This window comes from Excalfactoria chinensis, chromosome 14, assembly GCF_039878825.1.
Source record: "Excalfactoria chinensis isolate bCotChi1 chromosome 14, bCotChi1.hap2, whole genome shotgun sequence".
NCBI lineage: Eukaryota > Metazoa > Chordata > Aves > Galliformes > Phasianidae > Excalfactoria > Excalfactoria chinensis.
In genome coordinates, this window is record NC_092838.1 from 6,429,782 (window position 1) to 6,448,300 (window position 18,519).

The window sequence follows — 18,519 nt, forward strand, 5'->3', positions numbered from 1 at the left end:
CTCCTGGATGCAGGTATAAATGTGGGGGATGAAACGCTCAGAAAAGAAAATAGTGAAATGTTCCATAAGGCAAACAGCTTTAAGTATGTTGGGTCATCACTTGGGAAGGTGCTGGCTCTTTCGGGAAGGTGTTTAATGAACAAAGCTGAGAACCAAGAAATGATGGCAGGGCTTTGCAAGAGGTTGGGCTAGGAATGGAGAGTCTGGCAGCACCAAATGCACCCCTGAGAATTGACACTTCTCTAGGGAAAGGGACAGTGATAAGAGCTGCAGAAGAGGAGCGTGTTTTTCTGCTCAGACAGGGTACCAGAAGGGTACAATATTTCCCAGAGCATGCAAAAAAAAGCTAAAGGCTATGATGAGGAAAAGTGTAATTCTACCCTTTGATCTGTATCTTGCCTGTGTCTGGATAATGTTTTTCTTGTCAAATATGCTAGGGGTGTTGCACTAAGTGTAGACAGAAAAGCACTCTGGGATGTTCAGAGTCAGCACAGCCAAACAGCTGTTTCTGTGTAAACAGAGCCAAAGCAGAGCACACCACAGGCACAGAAACCAGCCAAAGAGAAATTTACTTTTTTATTGTTTGCAAAAACTTTGCAAATAGTCTTGAACTACCACTGAGAGCTAAAATTTTGCAGTTTGTTTGAGGGGGCCATGCTGCATTGTAAATGAATAATGCAGCTCCTCAGCACTGCTGAAATAAAATAATAATGTAATCATTGCTTACACTGAGTCTTACAGTGTAAAAGAGGCAGTCCTTATATGGTACATGAATATGTAAATTAAAATATTTTTATATATCTTACTGTAGGCACCACTTATCTATGAATTGTGCAGGTGAGCTGCACCGTGACCATATGAAACAGAAACTAATGTTAGTTGTTTTATTTTATTTTATCAAATATATTGGAACCATTCATTTTATAATCTTGTGCCATAATGCTGGCTTATACAGCGTTATTGTGCTACCATATAGTGCTGACATGCTATAATCTACATGCTAGTGTCATGATGTACTTTGCTACTAAAATATGGAATAATTCTATAAGTATCTTGGATATAAAACAAATTATGGACAAGAGGGGCAACAAAAAGTTTTGTAGAATCAGCTGTGCCAAAATGTTATTACAGCTAAAGGAGTGACTGTTTTGTGTGTCTCTGTATATACACACGTACATGTATGATTGATTTACATATACATGCACTGGAATACCAGCCTAATCTGTCCATTCCTAGATAATATCATTTAATAAACATGACAGTCCGATGATTCACAGTGCTTTAGCATCTATGAAATTGTACTGCATTACTTTTAGCTGCTAATTATCAGTCATTTCTGTCACTATCAGATATAATGAAAGGGCTGTTACAACAGCAGGATCTGTGAGACTCTGGGATGCTTTGTTCTTCATAGTTTACCAGGGCGCTGCCACTTAACTCAGACAAGCCCGGTTTGTTTCCGTAGTGATGTTTTTGGAAAGGTTAGTGGATTATCAATAGTCACTTCAGTTGTACAAGCCAAAGGGAAGAAACACATGGGAAACTAATGAAAAAGAGGTTTAAAGTCCTCCCTGAATTTTGTTATGAACTGTAAAAGGGCACAGCAGTCAAATCAAATTGATGTTTGACAATCCTGGGAGATGTGCATTTTCTGGTGGGAAATAACGAGGGCTGATTGTCAGAGCTTCAGCTACTAACGCCCAAACAAGAAATATCACTGTCTTTGGACTGGAAGTTTTTTCTGTTCCGAAGCCTGTGAGTTTTATTCAGAGACCCTGGGGAGGGCTTGAAAGATGGACCCTTGTCCTCAATGGAGCGATCCATTGAGGTTTATCACATGTACATAAATACCAAACAAATCCAAATGTTCCAAGACATAGAAGTGCAACAACAACCCCCAAATAGCTATGTACTGATTGTGCAATATCCATACTGTTACAATTAATAATTTATTGTGCTTATTTCCTGGATTGGAAGCCTTTTAAATATTCATTAGAATTGACTTTCTTTTTAGGGGATGTGCTGAGGTGTTTTGAAGATTGAGCACTGTCATTTGGCAGAAGTCACACGGCCTTTATCAGGTGTAGAGGTTCAATTCATGCTTCAAGCACCAAACTAAACTCAGAATTAACTCGACACTGAATGATCTCTTGCAAATTTGTGAAATGCCTTTCCTGAAATGCCCCAGTACTTGTCTTTTCTGCTTCAGGATTTCCTTTATGTTCCCTGAGAACCCATTTCCCTATTACAGTTTTGCTTTCCACTTTCAACTCACACATCCAAATTATCTGTGGGCTGCAGCTTTCCTATTGCCCAGGCATTCCATCCTTTTAAAATTCTCTTGCATAGCAAGTCATTGATCTTTTAGTCTGGCTTAAAGGTAGCTGAAAAGTCAGTATAGCTTTTAGCCATTTTTTCCTGATCTTTACTCCAGTGCTGTGTGGATTACAATACAGAAGATGCATTTCCTAATTCCTCTGTAAGGATTAGGTATCAGTAGCATGTGAATTCTTACCCCAAATGGAAGCCATATCCTGAAATGTTTTGGCCCTCTCTATTGCCTGCAGTATTATCTAGACAGAAATGTATGCCTGTTATTAAAAATGATAATAGATTTACTCAACTGACTGTATTCCTGAGAGAGTAAAAAGATGTATGTATGCATTTGCAGTGCTACGGTAAGTAGAACAGCAATAGTGTTTGAAAATACCATATGATACAATATAAAAAAACAATCTTTGCAGTGAAAAATGCTATTTCTGTCCATGTTGGGTGCTGTTCCTTAATTATAGCATCCTTCATCGAAGGCCAGATCTCTTCTGGGAAATACAGATGCTAAGACTAACAATATGCAACAGAGAGAGGGAGCTGATCTGCTTCCTTAGTTTTAAGTAAAGTAAATGGTTTAATTACAGTAAGATGCTGTGTAGCCAGAACCAGGAAACAGGACTGCTCTGTTTCAGACATGATGGTGCTGTTTATTTTCCTGGTGCTGTTCAGGAGGCAGCAGCAAAAGGCCAGAGGAGACTGTGTGAGAGTGGTGGTGGGGTGGGAAGCAGAGAAAGTTGTGCAGGACTCAGCCAGAGGGAAGCTGGAATGGAACACGGGACAGGGAGAGAGTTTGCAGTCCCTGCATCACCCAGGTTTCTGGCTGGAAGCAGGGAAAACAGCATGAAGAAGGTCTGTATTTGAGAGAGACAAAAACAAAGAAACGTAAACAGGAAAAGAGACATACTGCGTGTATTTAGGCCTTCATGTCTGCATGATGCTTTCTACAAAAGCAGTCAGTTTATGAAACCCAGAAGAATTATTTTAGAATGACACTTGTTTTTCCACACTCCCTGTATGGACAGGCTGGGTTACGATATCCAGTTTTACATCAGTGTGACCTGTAAATATCACGCTTTGGGTAATTTTGCATCCAGTGTTGGTGATTGCCATTGCTTTGCCATGAAGCTATTTGGTGGAAAACCCACAGTTTTGACAAATTGCATCTTCTTTTTCTAAAGTGCTTGTAGAAAAGGAAGTGATTGAAAACAAAATCTCTGGATCAGTTTAGATATTAGTGAAATAGTGAAACACAGCCAGCTACGGGAGGAAATATGATGGATAACTGCAGCAGCAATGGCCTGGTGCAGCATCCAGGGCAGCTAAATGCTGAACCTTGCTGTTATCGCTTATGCTGATCTTGATAATTTGTCATTTAATCTTTTTTGATTGGATTTTCTGTGTTTCATCATCCAAGACCATCTGTCTGAGTTAGGAGACTGGTGTGTAAAAATACATAAGGGATCTGTGGATGTAAATTATATGCACGCATAGATGCATGGAATGTAAGGTCTTTCAGAAAGTTCACAAATGAGGCTTCACAGATGAGGCATTAAAAGGTGATGTACTTTTCAGCTTGCAAAGACTTTCTAATATTGTGACAATTAATTTTTTGCATTCTAATGGTTTTGACTCCTTGCTCTCCCTAGGGGAAATGGAGGAGTTAGAAACCCTGTGGCTGACTGGTATTTGCCACAATGAGAAGAACGAAGTCATGAGCAGCCAGCTGGATATTGACAACATGGCAGGAGTGTTTTACATGCTTGCAGCAGCCATGGCACTCAGCTTAATAACCTTTGTCTGGGAACACTTATTTTACTGGAAGCTTAGATTCTGCTTCACTGGAATCTGCTCCGATAGACCAGGATTATTGTTCTCAATCAGCAGGGTTAGTATTCTTTGCATTTCTCCCCTTCAGGCAATTAACAGTATGAGCACTGCCTCCCTAATACATCACTTTTCTTTGTATTCCCACTTGGACATTTGAAATACTTGTTTACAGCACTGACAAAGTGATCTATGGCCTTATTATGTTCTGGCACTCCATGGGAAGTCTTTTCTCCAATGGATTATTCTATCAGATTAATTATCGTATGTCAGGATAATTGTTAATCAAATGCTAAAAATGTAATATATTTAAAGGAAATTTTGATGAAGGAAAGGCAGACCTGCTTATATTCAAGAATACTCACCCTTTCTACACCCCCCCCCCAACCCCAACAACCAACAAAATAAGCACTGTTGTCTGGAATAAGCATGGGAGGCCAGCACAGACCACTGGTTCGTAAAATGCTGGCAATACTTTTCCTTTACATTGCCAGAAATTATTCTTCCATCTAGATCTAAACAAATTCTACAAGAATAGGTACGTGCCTTTTACTCATTAGATAAGCAATGTTTTACTGCCTGTGAAATTGAAATGAAAGTATTTAAAATTTACATCTAGTAATTGCATTTGTTTTCTATAATTCTTATTACAGGGTATTTACAGCTGCATTCATGGAGTACACATTGAAGAAAAAAAGAAGTCTCCTGACTTTACGTTGACCAATTCCCAAACCAACATGTTAAAACTACTACGAACTGCTAAAAATATGACCAATATAAATCCTTCAAGAATTAACTCCCCCAAAAGAACAGCTGATTTTATTCAGAGGGGTTCCTTGATTATGGACATGGTCATGGATAAGGGAAACTTGATCTTCTCTGATAACAGATCCTTTCAGACAAAGGACAACTATTTTGGTGAAAATATGAGTGAACTGCAGACGCTTCCTGGAAATCGACACAAGGACAATCTTAACAACTATGTTTTCCAAGGTCAGCATCCTCTCACGCTGAATGAGTCCAACCCAAACACAGTAGAGGTTGCAGTAACAACAGAAGCAAAAGCGAACTCCAGACCCAGGCAACTTTGGAGGAAATCTGTTGAATCTTTACGTCAAGAATCTGTACGTCAGAGTCAAGGTTCCCAGAGGGAAAACGGGTCAGATGAAAACCGACAGCTTTCAGTGAAAAGCCAAAGATATCTTCCTGAAGAGATTGTCCATTCAGATGTATCAGAGACATCAAGCCGAGCTACTTGCCATATGGAACCTGAAAACAACAATAAGCACCACAAAACCAAGGACAATTTTAAAAAAAGAACAGTAGCATCAAAATACCCAAAAGACTGTAGTGAAGTGGAACTGACATATCTGAAAACCAAACAGAGCTCTCCACGGGATAAAATCTACACAATTGATGCTGATAAGGAGCCAGGATTCCGCTTGGACACACCCCAGTACATCGAAAACATTGTCCTTCCAGAAACTATAGAGTATCCTGATGTTTATCAAGATCACAATGACAACTACAGGAAAGCAGAACATGCTAACAGGACTCCCTTGCATAATGAAGACAGTCTTCCAAATAATGATCAGTATAAACTTTATGCAAAGCACTACACTTTAAAAGATAAAAATGCTTCCCTAGTCGACATGAATGATAGATACAGACAGAATTCTACCCACTGTAGGAGCTGTCTTTCCAATTTGCCCACTTATGCGGGACATTATTCAGGCAGATCTCCCTATAAATGTGATGCATGTTTGCGGATGGGGAACCTCTATGATATTGAGGAAGATCAGATGCTGCAGGACACAACGAACTTATCACTTCCTGAAGAAATATATGACCATAGTTGGTCACAGAATAATGCTCTGCAATATCATAAAAAAAACAAGTTGAGGATTAGCAGGCAACATTCTTTTGATAATATTGCTGATAAGTCCAGGGAAATTGATCTTGGAAGACCTTCTCGTAGTATAAGCTTGAAAGATAAAGAGAAGTTTCTCCAAAGTAGTCCATATGCAAGCATGTTTAGCGTTCCCTCAAGCAAACTGTTGAGCAACAAAGCCTCACTTTTAACTCATGCTCTGGAGGACAGTAAGAGGAGCAAGTCCCTGTATCCCGTTCACTCAGAAGATAATCCCTTTCTGCACTCGTATCGTGATGACCAGCACTTATCTCTTAGGCGAAATCCAGCTGATCTTTATAAATATTCGTTACCATCCAGAGGAAGAAATGATAATTATTTCAGGTCATCCATAAAGTCTACAGCATCATACTGTTCCAGGGATGGTCGGATCCATAATGACATGTACATTTCAGAGCATGTTTTGCCTTATGTTGCAAATAGGAATAGTGTGTACTCAACTCCAAGGGTTTTTAATTCCTGTAGCAATAGACGTGTGTATAAGAAAATGCCTAGCATTGAATCAGATGTTTAAATTTTCCATGAACACTTATCTATAGGGAAAAATAGTTGCCACCATCTTAGAGGGAGAATATTTCCTTTAACAGTATCCTGCTGTAGTAAGTGATATGTAAAACTCTCCCTTTCTCAGTGTACTTTTGTACATGAATAGGTAAACTTAGTATGCTCTCAACCATCTCTTTAAAATGTGTCTTGTTGAAAAGGAGAAAAAAACAGCCATTTATGTATGCTTTATATAAATGGCAAGCTGTACTGAAATAGCCCCAATATATGTTGGCAACTATGCTATTTTGTATCTGATTATTTTATATAATTTTGGTTTTTCTAATTTCTGTTGCTAAGTATCATTCAATGTACTTTCGTCCTTAGAAATGTTTAATGATTTTCTAGTACCGGATAAGCAATATGGTATGCATGTAGTATGACACAGACAAAAAGAATTAGGAATGCATTTGTTAAGTTACAAAAATAAGACTCTTTAAAAGAGAACAGAGAGCTAGGCTTTCAAAAATATATTTTAGCTTCATAATCATTTTCAAAGTAAAAAAAAAAAACAAAAACCTAAAGAAAAAAAAAGAATCCAACCCAAACCCCAGGACCTTAATTACCAAAATACAGTGTGTTAGCACAAAATTAGTATGTTCGTTGTAGACTGACAGAGAATAAATGGGAAGACTGTAGGCCCAAACGTGTGAACTGCTGTGTACCAAAAGGAAGCCCTGTGGATTTTGGTTAATGTTAATGTGCAAATGCTTTTCTTATATTTCACATGCACTTGCCATTAGAAACTAAGTTTATTGAAAAGTCTGCAGTCATCTTGTCAAAAAATTCACAGCTGCCTAATTCAGAGTATATATTTTTAGCTATCAATATATGTCACTTATTGTGGAGTTTTGGACTTCATTAGTAACCTTGAGACTTAATAAGTATGCAAGTTTGCATTTGCCCCTTACTGGTGATTACTCAGGGCTGTATAGTATTTATTTTATTCCTTCACTTCCCAAACCAAATCCCAACCCACCATAGTTCTTTGTTGATAGGATGTTAGTGACATCTAATTAACTATATGTTAGTATTACTAAAGCTGTTAATATGGTATCAAACACCAACAGCCATATGTTCAGTGAAATCAGCAAGGAATGCAGTGCCATTTATTTGCATACACCGTGAAGGATTAATGCCTTTTGTGGGCCTTCTTCTTTCTGGAATATCATGCATATTTGTTGAACACCAGACCTCTTTTTTTTTCTTTTTTTACCTCTCTAATCAAATCTGTCCTATAAATTGAATATATGCACACATCATCACTCACTGGTATGCAAAAATATTTACATTACAAGGCTGTATTCTTAGATTACTTTTATTTCTAGTAAAAATCAATCAGCATATTTCAGAAACAAAATGTGTGCTATGCACCCTTCCTCATCGCCCATAGCCATAAGGGAGCATGGAAGGGAAAAGGGGAAGACTTTCATGAGTCGAGTGTACAGTTGTAAATTGTATTTAGATTAAAGAAGTAAACTGCTAATATATTTAAATTCAGAAAGCTTCAGCAGGAGGTTCTCCCCCATTGTCCTGCTATTCTAAGAATTGCTCTGATTTTATTTATTTATTTACTTCTTCATGTATAGCAAGTTTAGATTATTAGATTATTTCTTAGATTTCACTGAAAATCAGTGAATGGGAAAACCATTACCACTGTGAATTGGAAAATGTAAATATTACGCTGACTTTTCCCTAAACAAAAGTTATTTTCAATAGAATCACATTTACATCAGTTGTAATTGTATATCTGCAAATCAGACGTACAGTATGCAAGTTGTTTAGTTTGGAGTAGCATCCTTCAGACGAGAGCTGCAAATGGCACGTATTAGAAATGACACACAGTGATAGACAAAATACGGCTTATTGAATTTTTGTTTACAATTCTCTTATTAAACAGATTTGAGCTGACTTTAACTACTAAATGGTCCACAATGAATTCATGGTATTTATAAATGTATTTGTACTCTCGTCAAAATGGTGAAGGATGATATTTTTGAAGGAATGAAATGCAATGGGATTTGAGTTTTCCAAATCCCTTCCCAGCTTCCAAAAATCTCAGCATACCTTGTTATATTTATGTTCAGAAAGCATATCTATGGGCATCTGCACTCTGTCCAGAGCAAATACCCTTTTAGTATTTCTTGTTCAACATTTGGTCACAATTCTTGGCCCTGATTCACATGATACGCTTTCTGGCTTCTTGCTGACTCTGGTTTTTATAAAAAGAAGGTCCTCGACTGCCCTTACAGAGATTTTATCTCAGGAATAGCTGTGCGAACCAAGCAGAGCTAGGATGTTTATGGATGGGATGAGCACTATTCACAATCAGAACCCCTTTCCCATATGTATACATATGTGTACCCTATTCATCTTAGCTCTGTAGGAAGGAAAATGCACCAAAGACATAAGTATTGTTGTAATGAGTGTAATTAAAATATTTGAGGCAAATTTTAATTTCCCGTCTAAATCACAGTGGATTAAACAAAGTCTTAAGTACTTTGAACCACCTGTGTTTTTCAGCAAATCATCTGTTTGCTGGTGTCACACCAAAAATTACCATGCAAGTTGCTGGGAATTTTACCAAGTGAATCATAAAACTCCATGGTGGCTCTTGTCTTTCACATCATCTGAAAGCACTCTGAACACTGTCTGCTCACTCCAAGTCTTCTGCAACTTCATCTTTTTCTGCAACTAGACACCCATGCTTCAATATATAGACAAGTACTGTATGTAAAACTCCAGGAAAGAAAAGTTCCCATTTACAACATTTTCTCAATAAACTGTTGAGATCCAAATGCAAACATGCTAAACCCAGGTGGATTTATCCTTCTGTGAAATGTTCAGGCAAATTAGCTAAAAAGAACTATACTGCAGTGCTTTGCTTTTTTCTGATTTGAGAAGATTTCTGTTGAGTGTAGAGATTGGTTATCTACAAATATGAAATAAAATCCCAGACCAAACCAAATTAAAGAGACAGAGGGAAGACTTGATAATGTTGCACAGCAGTTGTTCACATGGGAATAAACTATGCTGCCTTAAAAGAAAGAGATTTTTAAAAATGGATGTTGAAAGTAGAGGGATAAGAATCATGCATGCATTTGCGGTTTTGATCTTGGCATGTAATATGACTGATTGAAGGGGGAAGAAAAGGCTAAAGTGCAGGGTTTTAGCTGAGTAGCTAATGTGGTTGCTGATGTATACATGTAAAGAAGAAGAAACTGAGAAATTGAAGGAAAAGCTTTAACAGTAGAGCCACAAGCCACAGCTTGTGAGGCTCAGCTGTAGGGCATATGGAACTCTGAATATTGCCTGAGCTTTGTTGATATATTTGCACTGACTTTCAATGAAATTGAGATCAAGACTTTCTGTATTTCCCTCTCTCTCACTCTAGCTGCTGCTATACTTGAAGAGGAGAAAAGAATCTTCCTGCATAAGTGGCCATCCTTTCTGTACCTTTCTGGATGGTGCTGGTGACTTGTTACATTTTCCTGATTACAGCTCTAGCAGATTGTTGGTCATTCCTATCACCAAGATTTCCCGTGACTCCAGCTGGAACTGAATCAGGCTGTAAATGATATGGGCCATTCTTGGTAGCATGTCCCGTAGTGTTACACTGCTCCTGGACGACAACTTTTATGGAGGCAGGATATTGAATTGCTGAGGAATGGAGTAGGTACATGGAGGTAAAAACAGCTATGTAGACATTCCTGCCTCTTGCTTTTTTTCCTCTTTTAAAGATATTGTAGAATTTCTTCATGTTTTTGTCTTCCCCTTTTCACCACGGTACATTTTCCTTTTCCTTTCAAATGAATTTTGTGTTCTGCTTGTGTTTTGTAGAGCAGTGTAGCCACCCACTAACTTAAAAGCATGGAAATAAGATAACTTTAATATATAAGATAAAATTAAGGAAATTAAGCGTTCTTTGTATTTCTGGAAATTTTCATTTAATGTTTTGGCAGCTTTTGCTCAGAATTCTTTATTTTGCTACTTTAGAAGCTCAGTTAGGAAAAAGAGTGCTGTGGACACACTGAATCCAAATCACCGCCAGCTCACCGTGTTTTGGCAGCATCTCATGAACATGTCTCGCTCTTTGTGGTCTTTCAGGAACACTTAGTTAAATTAAGGCTCACAATAAAGCTACGGAAAAATAGTGGGTCCTTTATTTATTTATTTATGTTCCTGGTGAAAACAATTTTTTTTTTTTTTTTTTTTACACATTTCCAAAGGTAGCAAAAGCCTGAGGTGTGGAGGGTTTGGGTTTCTCTGCTGGAAGGCAGAGGTCTTTGTGTTGACAGTGTAGGGAGAGAAAGAGAGAGAAAGCTCCCTCCTGATGGCAGTCAGAGCACTGGAGGCTTGGAAGCAGTTGTGTTGCTGATGTGTCCTGAAAGCATTTATCTCTCTCTGCAGACATTTTAGGAAGCATGGGTACCTAATTAGAGACGTGCTTAGTTGAGTAATGGACTATTTATCCCAGCCTCAAAATCGCTCAGTTGAATCTGTGTGTGCCAGTTTACACCTTGCAGATCATATGGATTCCTGTACTTATTCAATATCTGATGAAGTTGCACCTGTCTGTTGTGGATTCTGCAGTACTTCCAACCTGAACAGTATCACCATTTTCTTTATACCCTGTGACTAATCAACATGAAATAAAAATGCTAGCATCTCTTCCCTGTAGAATAACTTGCTATTTTTATGTTTCTTCTATGTAGCATATGCATCTTATGATACAGTTATGGGAAGATTTTAGTACTATTCCTTCCCTTGCTGGGTTCACCAACACAGAACAGAACAGGATTTATGATACAGGTCTTAGAGTCAGTCTGGATTTAGGAAGAATTAAAGATGTGGATCTTTTTGTTGCTTTACTTTGAATTTAACATGTTGTATATGAAACCTAGAGAAAACAGATATTTTATTATGAAGTCCTCTCAGTTAAAAGAGAACAGCATCCATTGCGTGGCTCAGGTAGTTTGTGTTAAGTGTTAACCATCACATTCTGTGCTTCTGTCAAAATGGAGTGTCATGAATCCACTTGCTAAACTTTGCCTTTCCCAGCTCTAGCTTTATTTTATCTGAAATATCCTTCTGATGTAGGTGTATTTTCTCCATAGTGCAATCTGGTTTACAACATAGAAACAGTCTTCTGGTGACATGCTTAATTCGCTTGTTTTATTCATGTTAATTTTTTAATCTAAACCTTTTTCCTATGAAGAGTGGAACCTTCTAATTAGTGCTGAAGGACCTTCTGAAGGAGTGTAAAGGCCTTTCAAAGCATGACTTTATGGTATGAGCCATTTCCCTGCTCAGTTGAGCCTGTACCACCTTGCACATATTAGCAAAATGCTAGTAGTGTTTGTCAAGAGAAGGGAGCACAGTTTAATCCCTGATGTGTGCTTATTTGTGGATGTAAATGCAAGTACAGACAGATAAAGGTTATGATATATAAAAGACTCTACCTGTTCTGGCTGAAGTCACCTGTAGAGCTCTGGTTAAGTTGCACAGGAGTAGCCTCAAGACCATCCTGTCTCTTCCATTGTTCTGATCGTGCCGACTTCTCTGTCTCATGTGCACATATTGTACGTAGTGTAAAATTCTTGTTGACACTCAGCTGTCATTGTGAAATTAATCCCATTTCCACCTGTTCGCCTTCATTGCAGTGTAGCAGCAATGTCTGTGGGATGTAGAGGTGGTTGTTTGCGTTCACTGTTGTCTGCTCCTCTGTTAAGTGGGAGCAGAAGTGCTGCCTTGCTTCTCTCTGCTCTGCTGGGGGAGGGTTACTGCACTGCTTGTAAATAAGTCACTCAATCAAATTGAGCTTTTCATTTAATTTAATTTTTTGCCCTTCTTCACTAGACCTGCATATGGAGTACTTTATTTAAGTATATGCACTCTTTGTAAGTCATGATTACAAGCGTTCATCTCCCTGCAGTGCAGCAAGAATGCACTCTGTTGTCTTAGCAGGTTCGGGAGCTTTTTGGTTACACCCTGCAGGATGTATCCACCCTGGTTAAAACTGTTCTTAAAATGAATGCCAATCTAAACAGTTGTAAGAATCCGCTGCTGATTATGTGATGATGTTGTCATATCTATAATCTAAGAACCAGAGATAACAGAAGTAAAATTAAGTTACCTCAATATTTACCAGGCTTTTGTTCTTTTGCACTTAAATATTTTACTCCTTTTCCTCAATTCTTTACCTGTATTAAATTAGTAGAGAATATAACTATGCTGTAACATTGTCATGCAATATCTTTATTAGCAGATAATCACACAGAATAGACAAGTGCATATTTAAAAGAGAGATGATTTTTGACTCTCCAGCTCTTCAAAAGTAGTGGTGATCAGCAGTTATACTCTTAGATGTTTCATCCTTTCCCTTTTGTAATTAGTATTCGTTTTCACTGATATTTCAAAAAATTGTATTTCTATGTGCACGTTCTAAAGCTGTGAAAATAAATACCGGTAAATATTACGATACTTATTCAGTGCACTGTAACGTTCCAAGTGAGATGATGATTTGCCTGGGAATTAATGAAGGTTTCCTCACTTCTCACAAATGGTCCTGAGCTTTAATGTGGGCAAATGGTAATATTTATAGTTATATGAAATTTTAATGGAGAACGTCTTGTTTTGCACTCCTAGAACTATTAGAAGAAGTGATATGTTTTTCTGATCAACTGAATAATGATTATACATTTTTAATTTAAGTATTGTACATTTCCGTACATAGGAATAGCCCTCTTGAAGAGATTTGTGTTAGTCATCACTGCAGGATTCTTTAGACTGAGAATAATTTATTAAGCCTGTTTTAAAATGGCATTTAATGGCAAAAAACAGTTTGGAAATATATTTTGGCTTCTGTTTCTTACTGTATTTGGACTCATACTTCTGCAATTGAAGGCCCTCACAAGGTTCCTGTGCCCTCCACTATGGGGAAGGTGGCTTCTCTTGTTCATTGATGGAACAATATTAGAGGAGTCAAGAAACGAATTTGGAGTATGTGTTGGTCAATATTTGAAGCATAAATTATGTTCAACGTGGAAAAAAAGAAGGAAGGAAATTGGAGGTTCACAGTTATCCAGACCAGTGAATGGTCTGTGATGGGCAGCAGAGTGTGGTTTCTGGAAGCTAATTTTTAATGATGGTGATTTGAATCCTGCTGGAGTTTATAAATCACTGAAAAGAAAAAGAGAGTTTCTTATTTCTTTTTGTTTTTTAAGCCAAAGTCTTTATATTGTCATACGAGGTTTTACAGGAAAATGGGCCAAAGAATACAATTAAATATGCAAAAGGTTAATCCTATGGAAATGGATATGCTGTCATCTTGATGTGCAAAAGCATATCAGTGGTAATAGGAACAATGCGTGTAATTTTCCTGTATATTGCTATGTAGGTTGCACTATTTTGAATGATACAAGCCTGATATTTTAATTACCAAATACCAGAAGAAAACTGTTTATTAATAGTTTTTAACCTAAATATATATACAGTATAAAAATGTGTGCGTGCATACCCTTTCCCACCCAGTCATATGTGAGTAATCTCCCAAATGCGGGGCACATTCCAGCAGTGCTTTATTTTAAATGATTCTCTACTCTCCTTTCCAAACCTCCTAAAGCCACCAATTCCCTATTAGCATTTATTGTAGTTTTTGGTGCCTCTTGCTGAAGAGGCTGAGGGACTTGCTGGGGATCAGGAATGCCAGGATGCAAAAATAAGTGAGAGCTCCTCTCTGAAAGCTGGAAATGGTGCTTGCTGACATTTCCATATATATAGGCATGTCTTCTTGCGCTGATGTGAGGATTAAATGACCAGAGACAGTCTATTGGCCCAATGGCTCTGATGTTAAAAGTTTGTATCAACTTAATGTGACCCAAACCTGGTCATTAAAAACGTTATTTACAGTAGCTGAGGAAGGAAAGTTAAAACCCCCAAATTTCCCAGGAAGGATCAGCAGGGTGTGTGTACCAGCGGAAGCCCTTCTATTCATCCATGCAGACTGCAGTTTTCAAAATGGATTTGGTACAGAGGCAGTATTTAGCAGTGGTGTTTGTCAATAACTTCTCGGTACATAGGCTATTGGCCATTTTATGACAGACTACATGAAGGTCTTGTCTTAGAGAAGGTGATATTTGGCTTCTTTTCTAAGTTGAGAATGCTCTAACCAAAACTTACAGCAACAAAAAAATTGCTGTGGATTTATTTATTTGAAGTCATTCCTAAGCTTTTTTTCAGAGGAAGCGTTACACAGTTAGTCATTTTTTGCACTTCATCCTGGAAGCAGAAAATTCTGTATGGTCAGCATCTCTCTATGGCTCATTACAGGTGTGTCTTGGAGAAGGAGTTCCAACTCCTTTGTCTGCAGTAAGAACAATTTTTGTTATCTTGTTTTTATCCAGCCTATGTTTGGATTCCTATCATGGGGTTTTTGACTTAGAGATGTGCGAGTGTGTGATGGGAGAGCACACCTTAGTGTGGGTCGTTAAAACACCACAACCAAACCTCTTATTGCAAACATAGGGAAGTTGCATCATGTAAAATTGTGTGCAGCTAGAGAGGACACCTGTGCAATTTTTAATAAGAACTGTTTACAATTTATACTTTTTATCAGCTGTACTATTTTAAAATAGTCTTATTCATTTCAGAACGTCCGTTTTGCTCTGATGAAGAACAGCTTGATCTCTCTGCCTTCACACCTCACGCCCACATGCACAGTGTATTTTGTGTCTTCCCTGAGCAAACCAGAAGGTACAAACAGAATTCATTACCATTAGGCAGACTCCTACCTGATTTTTTAGCTAAGTATGCTACTTTTATGCAAAATTTGCATCCATACATTCCAGGTTCCCTCAGAAGCATTTCACCTGTGAGCTAATACTGTTAATTTAACTCATGAGAGTTGAATTTACACTAAACTGGGCATTTCATGCTTTGTTTCAGCCTCTGTAAAAACGTTTTACTGACTTAGATGAAACACAAACATTTCTGTGTGCTGCTAAACAAGATTCACCAGAAGAATTTTAAAATTTCAGCTTGCAATTAAAAAATATATATATATTTTTACCTATTTACTTGAATATTGTAAATGTAACGTGTGGTTCTGATTATTCTTTATATACATACATGTATATATTTAAAAAGCTGTATGTAAGCTTTATATAAATGTATGTGTATAAAGGTATGGGTTTTGGGGTTTTTTTTCTTGTTGTTGTTGTTGTTTTTTGAAGAATGATGGGCAGGAGAAAAATTCAGCATTTTGACAAAGATTCTACAAACATCTATTAACGTTTTCCAGTAAGATGCTATTTGGAGTTTGACTGGAAGTTATTTGCGGTTGTACTCCGAAAAAAAAATATATTAAATATAACGAAAATGAGTTTTGAACCTTTGATCCTAAGGCTTCAGGTTAGTTTCATGCGTATCTTGAAAAGAATTCACAATATTAGCTTTGGGTTTTGCTCAGAAAGAAATTATTTGGTACACTAGGAAATATATTCTCATTCTGGTGGGGAAAAGACTCCAGGTGTGCCAATCTTGTTGCACAGAGCAGCAACCTATGCTGCAGCTAAAGAAATTTTCACTCCATAAACATCTTACCAGAAATCATGGAACCCTTTGTTTCCGTACACAGTCAATTAAGAAGCCTATCAATCACTTCTGCTACTTAGTACCATTTACCGTAACATCCTCAAGAATGTAGTATTGCAAAGTAAATTTCATACATTTCCAATTGCTAGCAAAGAATAGCAGAGGTTTCAAAACCTCTGTGCACCTGGGGAAATTAATTAGGACATTAGAGTAGAAATAAAATTATCTTGGAAGTGGAATAAAGGATGAAATAATTCATTATTTTTTTTAACAGAATCCAGACTTTGGCGATAAAATTCATAGCGTAATGGATCCTTCAAAAGGAAACATTTTAGTTGGGGAGGGGAGGGGGAAGTGAATAATTAAAAGCTAGTTTTGACATTCCAATTACTGCCTGTTTCATTAGATAGGGTCAGCAAACTGAAATTAATTAATTAAACTGCCATGCTGCAGACACACGCATACACCCAGCTACCCCTGCACCCATCTGCCCATGCCTTTAAAGCCCTGGTTGTAGTAGGATCTCCCCAATAGCACACAGTGCGCCCCAAAGGAGCTGGGAGCCGCGCACCTCTCCTGCGTTACGCGTCCCGACTCACTGCAGTTCTCCCCACCCACCTTTGAACCCAGTGCATGACTGAGTGCTGATACTGTATAAATATTTTGAAACATATCTAAAACAAATGTTTGCTTCAGACTTTTTATGATAGAGAAATATATAACGATTATGGTTGTCATATGGAACTGTATTGTGTTCTTCATTTTTGTTAAATATGTAGAAAAACATTAAGGGAATGGGAGACTCGAATGTCTGTGTGTACTGAAATGTATATAACTATTTGGAGAAAACACATGTGCCAAGTATAACATGATGTAAAAAATGTAAATATATGAAAAATTCATTTTTCTAATAAAGATAATTTCTGCCGGTTGATATGAAAAATGAACAATGCAATCATTCTCGTCTGTATTCCTCGCTAAATGGTCTACATATCTGTGCATAAAGGGCTTGTCTTTGTTTTTTTTTGTGTTTGATTTGAAAGGTGTTAACAGCCACATGTTTTGAGTCATCGTTTGTTGTTAGAAATTATCTAAAGGTGAAGACGCCTGAAGCGATGGCTGACAGTATAGACTCGATGTTCCCACTTTAATTTAATTAATGAAAAGGACAGAGACAATTAACTTATGAGGAATGCATTCAGTGTGAGTCACGTACTTCGAATGATGTTCCTGAACAGAGGGAGCAGAGGAGCCGTAGGTCGAGGATGGTCCACTAATGCATGGCACCACACGCATGGGGGCTGTGCATGGAGAGATGCTCCAGCTGCAGAAGTGCAGGTGCTTTTTGGGGCGATGGCAGAGGCAGCACCCAGCCAGAGGAGGATGCGTTGCTGAGAGGCTGCTGTGCTCCAAAGAGCTGGAATATCGTGAGCCCTGTCCATGGCAGCACTTGAGCAGGTGAGGTTCGGGGAGAGCAAATCTGAGGGGGAGTGGTAATCATAGTATCACTGAATGGCTTGGGTTGGAAGGGACCTCAAAGATCATCTAATTCCAACGCCCCACCTGCAAGCCAGTTTGCCAGCTGCTACATCAAGCAGTAGATCAGGCTGAAAATGGTGGAGATGTATCTGTCCTTGATATCAGCAAACTTGTTTGATGTTTCAGTTAATCAAGACTTCATTTAAAACAGGAGATTTAGTGAAGCAATGCAAATTTTTTTGACGAGTTGCCCTTTTGTTGTGCCAGTGGGGCCGAAGGAGCGAGGCTCACGTGGAGTTCCTGGGTGGTTCAGTATGACCCATTTTCAAGAATTTCAAATCAGTTAATGGAAGTCTTCCTTTATTAAATAAAATCAGCCTAAGCAATCGCTGAGCAGTTAGAATAATGTTCTTCCAGACAGTGGGATGAAAGCCATTATCTAAATTCAAAGCATCGTTTTGATATGCATGCTTTATATAAAAGTAATGGACAAGAGGTGAAAGGTTGCTCACAGATCTCAAGAGGGCAGTCCTGCTTGTTCCCATGGTAAAAAGGACTGCACAGATAATATGAGAGGTATGAAACTGAAATTCTCTTCTTAATGAAGTAAAGACTGCTGAGCTTTCATCTGCTAGAAGGCAGCTGTAATATATTTCTGTATAAACATTCCCATTTCGTAAAGCAGAGTAACAAACAGTGATCTGAATGGCTTTGTTCACCTGCTGTGCTGTCTCCCAGAGGCCCAGTTCAAGTCCTTCAGTCATTTAAAAGCAGCGGGAGTCGATAAAGGAAATGGGTGATGCAGGGAACAGCCAGCA

General features: G+C 38.1%; 1 protein-coding gene across 6 annotated transcripts in view; it reads left to right on the forward strand.

Annotated features, from left to right (window-relative positions):
• Positions 1-17,154, forward strand: part of GRIN2A (glutamate ionotropic receptor NMDA type subunit 2A) — a 139,509-nt gene extending 122,355 nt beyond the window's left edge. For 4 of the 6 annotated variants that reach the window (XM_072348747.1, XM_072348748.1, XM_072348750.1 and 1 more), the window contains 2 exons: positions 3,978-4,216; positions 4,809-17,154. In XM_072348747.1, the coding sequence (XP_072204848.1) occupies positions 3,978-4,216; positions 4,809-6,599 (2,030 nt within the window). In that variant the 3' untranslated portion in view covers positions 6,600-17,154. The remainder of the gene's footprint in view (positions 1-3,977; positions 4,217-4,808) is intronic. The other 2 variants (XM_072348752.1, XM_072348751.1) reach the window with 2 other exon arrangements.
• Positions 17,155-18,519: the final 1,365 nt, after the last annotated feature.